Source organism: Eucyclogobius newberryi, unplaced genomic scaffold (assembly GCF_026437365.1).
Source record: "Eucyclogobius newberryi isolate DKJ021-1_F unplaced genomic scaffold, fEucNew1.0.hap1 SCAF_1, whole genome shotgun sequence".
Lineage (NCBI taxonomy): Eukaryota > Metazoa > Chordata > Actinopteri > Gobiiformes > Gobiidae > Eucyclogobius > Eucyclogobius newberryi.
In genome coordinates, this window is record NW_027315723.1 from 7,766,927 (window position 1) to 7,772,973 (window position 6,047).

General features: G+C 43.9%; 1 protein-coding gene across 3 annotated transcripts in view; it reads left to right on the plus strand.

The window, feature by feature from the left end:
• Positions 1-2,296: 2,296 nt before the first annotated feature.
• Positions 2,297-6,047, plus strand: part of mideasa (mitotic deacetylase associated SANT domain protein a) — an 18,546-nt gene continuing 14,795 nt past the window's right edge. For all 3 annotated transcript variants that reach the window (XM_072456283.1, XM_072456439.1, XM_072456363.1), the window contains exons 1-2: positions 2,297-2,500; positions 3,540-4,989. In XM_072456283.1, coding sequence (XP_072312384.1) covers positions 3,721-4,989 — 1,269 coding nt within the window. In that variant the 5' untranslated portion in view covers positions 2,297-2,500; positions 3,540-3,720. The remainder of the gene's footprint in view (positions 2,501-3,539; positions 4,990-6,047) is intronic.

Sequence of the window (6,047 nt, forward strand, 5' to 3'; positions counted from 1 at the left end):
GCTCCTGATTGGCTCGCACGTTTCTGCATCCTCAACATTGTGGATCTGCAGGGGACACATGAGGGACAGGCTAGGGAGTCAGACGCACAGCACGTACAGTGGGCCCCACAGAGGGGACGTGGGCCCTACAGAGGGGACGTGGGCCCTACAGAGGGGACGTGGGCGAGGGGTTTAATGAAGAGGAGATGAGGAAGAAGCCTGCTATTTCGTGTGGCGGTTGCACTGGTTATAATCAGGGAATAAGGACGTAATGATCAAATGAAAAAGGGAAGACATGACCAACACTAAGATGAACGTATGCTTGTATTCAATATAGAGATAGTTATAGTATATGCCAGTGTTACCCTGGGGGTACTCCAGCACGTACCAGGGGCTGTATGGTTTCAGATTACATAAGATGACATGTAATAATATTTGAATAAAGAACATTTCTTTGTTGACAATATACTAGTGTAGGTCTAAGTTATGGGGTTCTTGAGTGCAAGACAAATGCTACTTAGGGGGTACTCAAGACAAAAAAGGCTGTCTTAATGTGATGTAAAAAAATACGATTTTTAGAGCGCTTACCTTGGTTCTACTGGGCTTACACACTATAAAAGTATCAGCACACAACAAATTATTATTCTTTTTAATAGTAGAAAAAGCTTCAGTTGTCTACTATGGAACACGCCTGGACGAATGAGGGATTACACCGACATATTCTTTTTAATCTTAGTCACCAAAGACCAATTTGTGTAGTAACTTTATGATAGCTTAAAAAAAGGAAATATGAACCTTTGGCCAGTGCACCTGGGCAACAGTCCCCTGCTCCATCAGCCTTTCTCTCATCATTAACTGTATGTCTTTTGACCATTAGCACATCTGAATCCCCTGTTTGGTCTTTTTGCTTTGTGGTTTTCAAATATATTTTTCCTTTTAATTTTTTCAAGTAGAAGGATGTTGGGGTTGCCGTGTAAAATAGGGGTTGCTGAGAGAGATGATTGCTGGATTTCAGATGACATCTCAACATACTATTGCCAAATAATATTTGATACAGTTTAACGGTCAGATTGCAGAGTTGTTGACCTGGTTTATGATTCATACCTCAATTATTGGATCTATCCATATGAAAGCCATTATTTGTTGTTATCACCGCAGCAACAACAGCAATAATAATCATAATCAAAATTATCATGATAATCATAATCTATGTAATGTATAATAGAAGTACGAAATTAAAACCATAGGCCTATAATGTAAGTAAACTAGTATCCAAACATTTATACTGCGTCTTTTAGGTGGAAAACCTTTTGTTATCCACCAAAGCAAATATTTTTGGCAATTGAATATCTTAATTTAATAAATTAAAGATTGCTTGCTTAAAAACATACTAGACCATTCCAGGCAAAGCCAGTCACAAATAAACAAACAAACAAACAAATAAACACACACACACACACACACACCATCTAACTCTTATTTGTTTATAAGAGTTCTTCTATTAAGAGTGTTTTTCAAACTTCCTATAAGTTATCTGTCCTATTCTTCTGTATCTACCTGCGTTGCAACAATTAAATTTCCCCATGTGTGGACAATACAGGGATATCTTATCTTAATCAATAACAAAGGTATAGGCCATAAAACCTACAGATTTGAAATGCATAGTCTATTTTTGGGTCGTCTTTGCCTGTTCATTCATCACCGATCCACTGAGACGTAAGCCCGCAGCCCCCCGCAGCCCACACTGGCCCCCGCAGCCCCCCGCAGCCCACACTGGCCCCCGCAGCCCATACTGGCCCCCGTCCCCGGGGCTTTCATTTTCAAGTGACAAGTGGCGCATGTGTCAGCTGCTCGGGCTTCTGCCGCGACTAACCCCGCCCTCCCGCGGACAGCAGCGTGGTCGAACCGAGCGCACACGGATACAGTGACAGGAGTGGCCCGTCATCAGGATTGGACAACAGGATGTGAGTTGATCTGTTTTGGGGTGAGGCGGCGCGTTTGGGGGTCACGCATAACTTGTTTTATATTCCTTACGCAGCTTTTTACCGTGCAACTTGCCGCGCGCGCACATTGTCAGGGGTTCGCGTCGGGAGCGTGGACGTGCGTCGGGCGGGCGTCGGGAGACTTGCGCAAACGGCTGGACAGTAGCGGTGACGCACGGTCTTTCAGGAGTCGCTGATGTGGGGAAGAAAAGTTGTGGACTTGTTTTCCTGGAAGTGCACGGTTTTTTACTGACACGGCGTGCACACATCTTTGAAGTGCGCGTTCAGCCTTGTCCTCCCCCACCCGGCCGTGCACACAGCGATTGCGGATCCCCTTTTGGTTTCGTCCGCTCGTTAAAACTCCTCTCTTCTTCTGCTTCCACTTCGCCATATTGTCGCACTTTGAAACTCGATAGAAAGTTGGCGAGAGGGCGCTGGCGTACGTACATGGCGGTGCGCGCAAGAGGCTACTTCGGATGATGCCGGAGGGACTTTTCCCACAGGGTTTTACGCGCAGAGCTCCGTGCACCGCCGACCAGGTACGGGCTGTCACTGCCTCACTGTCCGGGCTCTACCCCCCGTACTTACGCCTGCACTTCTCACTGTTCGCTTCCTTATTGCAGCTACTTCTAACACAACAAGTGTGGCTAAGGCGCTTTGTAGCACTTTTGCTTCCTGTATTTCTTGACACGCCAGACGGGGATTCTCTGTACACGACACTTTTATCTGTTCACGTTCAAATATAGGTTATAGGTTTGTCTATACTTTACCTATTGCAGATAATTATGCGTTTACTAAGCCATTAATACCAGAATCATCACCAGCGGTGGCCGGGACCCTGGTTTGAAGAATCTCTGACTACGCAATAAAGCACATTTATGTATTTTCTGTATTATTGTGCACGCTCTCTTTGAGGCGTTAGACCATGTGGTTAGGGTGACCACGTCAAATTATTGCAAAAAGAGGACAATTAGGGCTGCAATGACTAATCTTGACTAGTCGACGATAAAAAGATCATATATGTTGACCTTTTATAACCAACACAGTGCCAATATTTGATCAGAATGTCTAAAGAGAAAAAATACTTTGGAATTTTCATCAATATTTCACTTTATTTGTGAATATGATCTATCTTGAAGCCTTCAGTCACCATATTTCGATCTTTATTTGGGTAATAATTTGTTTAAGTTATAATGTCTGAAATAGTGATTTGACTTATCAACGAATCACAACATAATTATAGTAATCGCTGCATTAGTCCACTATTAAAATAATTGTTAGTTGCAGCCTTGAAGCCCTTTCTATAACATATTTATAATGTTTTCTATGTAAATATTACTTTATATAGTTCGTGTTGCATCATTGAACATGTGGTATATTCTATGAATAAGTGGGAATAGGAGCAAGGGCCTGAATGTGCAGTTGTCCTGTGCAGGACAACAAAACGAGGAACACTCTGGGTGAACATGTGTTGGCCTATAAAAGAATCTCAGTTTGGTTTTGTAGGCCTTCGTTTCCATATTACTCAAGGCCATTCATAGCTGTGGTTTGGGTTAACTCACAATTGTGTTGTTGTAGGGACCTTTGCTGTAATGATGACCACGGAGATGGACATCTGCATTCGCCTCTGATTGGACCAAGACTTCATACTCTTTACTAAGTTTATTTTCCATTGGTTGCTAAAACTAAAGGAAATCTCCACCGCACACAGCGCCTGAACTCCCCAATCCCTTTTTTCTGCAAGCTCAAATTGTCAGCCATGAGCCTTCCTACTCCAGTAAACAAGCCGGCGAAGCACAGGGCAACAACCATGAAAGAAACCGTGCACCAAAGCGACGTCTTCTACGGCATGGGTCCTCCAACTTTGGATTCCAACCACACAGACTTAAACGCGGCCACATCTTCACTATATCATCCAGAAAAAGCGCCACAAAATTTGGGACATTACCAACAACAGCCTGCTCAGATGAAGTGGATGCACCAGGAGGCCATGCAAGGACCAGGTTGGAGCCAGGAACCCCAGCTGGCAGGATGGGGCCAGAGCTTCCCTTCGTATATAGGAGGAGTGAACATGAGGGGGCAGGTGTTTCACAAAGGAGTGCATGAAGGGATTTCTATGGGAACTGAGACCCAAATGCAAGATGTTTTTAGGGACAATACACAGTGGGAACCTATGCACCAGGTACAAAGTTATCAACAGCCACAACCACAGCAGCAGCAGCAGCAGCAGCAGCAGCAGCAGCAAGCCCATACTTTACAAGCGCCAATGCTGCAACCGTTCCAGACTTTCAGACAGAGTAAGCCACAGCAGTCACAGTTCAATACGGGGTACTACACGGGGTTCCCACAAAGTAAAGCAATGCAAAGTCTGCCGAGTTACGCCGAGCAACCAAAACAGCAGCAGCTTCTCCATCAAATTCAGCAGCAGCAGCAGCAGCAGCAGCAGCAGCAGCAGCAGCAGCAACAGCAGCAACAACAGCAGCAGCAACAACAACAACAACAACAAAGGCAACATCAGCAACAAATTCAAATCCATCAACATCTCCAGCAACAGCAAATGCAAATGCAGCAATATCAACAACAGCGCATGCAGGAGAGACACATGCAGCCCAGCCAGCAAATCAGCCAGCAGAATATACAACAGGACATGCAAGTAGAGCCCAAGCAACAGTTTGTGAGATACCAAGGTCAAAAAGAAATCAAAAAGGAAGAGAACGCAGAGCAGCCACGGCTTGATGTGTCTGTGAAAGCAATGGTGACGGATAAAGTGTCTGAAAATGTTTTGAATCCAGCCCCTGTAGCCCAGCCGAGAAGATCCAGGAGGTTATCCAGAGAGGGCCAGTCGCCGACCACAGAGATGCCCCAGAATGGAGTAGCCGTAGCGGGGCAGAGGGCAGCGGAGGGCCAGGCGAGTACCGGAGGAGTGATCCAGAGCACCCGCAGGAGGAGGAGGGCGTCGAAGGAGATCAACCTGGAGACACTGGCACAGCAGGCGTCCAAGAGGGAGTCACTGCCCGCTAAAGCCAAGGTGAGAGGGGTTTTATGGCTGCATCCTCCAAATGCAATATTCCAAACTATATTTAGAGTGGTATTGATGATAATGTTGGAGTAATGTTGTGATATACTTTATTTTCGATCTGTCATAATACAAACGTACCAAAGACCCCAGGACCAATAATGCTGTATTATTATTATTATGATGATGATGATGATGATGATGATGATGATGATGATGATGATGATGATGATGATGATGATGTTGTTGTTGTTGTTGTTGTTGTTGTTGTTGTTGTTGTTGTTGTTGTTGTTGTTGTTGTTGTTGTTGTTGTTGTTGTTGTTGTTGTTGTTGTTGTTGTTGTTGTTGTTGTTGTTGTTGTTGTTGTTGTTGTTGTTGTTGTTGTTGTTGTTGTTGTTGTTGTTGTTGTTGTTGTTGTTGTTGTTGTTGTTGTTGTTGTTGTTGTTGTTGTTGTTGTTGTTGTTGTTGTTGTTGTTGTTGTTGTTGTTGTTGTTGTTCCTTGAGACATGAATTTGCAGTAATGGTTAACTAAACAATGATGAACTTAATCATTCACTTAAAGATGCACTATGTAACCTTTCGGGTAGGGGATCTGCCTCCTGCTTGTTTCCATGGAGATGTTAATACTTTTCCGTGAGTCTTCAACAGTGGCATTAAACTTGTCTATCTAGCATTCATTTAATTAGACTTATTTCATCACTACCTTGAAAAAGCTGCATTCTTACTGAGAGCGGGCTCGCCTCTCCACAGATCAGACCTGTAACGGCCCGGTTGTGTCACAGGCTTGTCCCCATGGAGATGCATAAGTTTATGCCTACTGTGGAACATTGCGCACATCTCCATGGAAACAACACCAGAAAAGTTACAACTATCAAAGCTGTAAGCAAGATCCCTGGAGATTAGATCCAAAATCTAATTTTAAAACGTAGCTGACCACTTCATTGAAAGCAAATTTATTTATTGCCATGCGAATTGTAAATTTCAGAATTAGAATGGTCTCGGCTTTAAATGAATTTACAGAGATAAATCAATACGGAAAACAAACAAGACCAGTATCCACAGAGTGACAT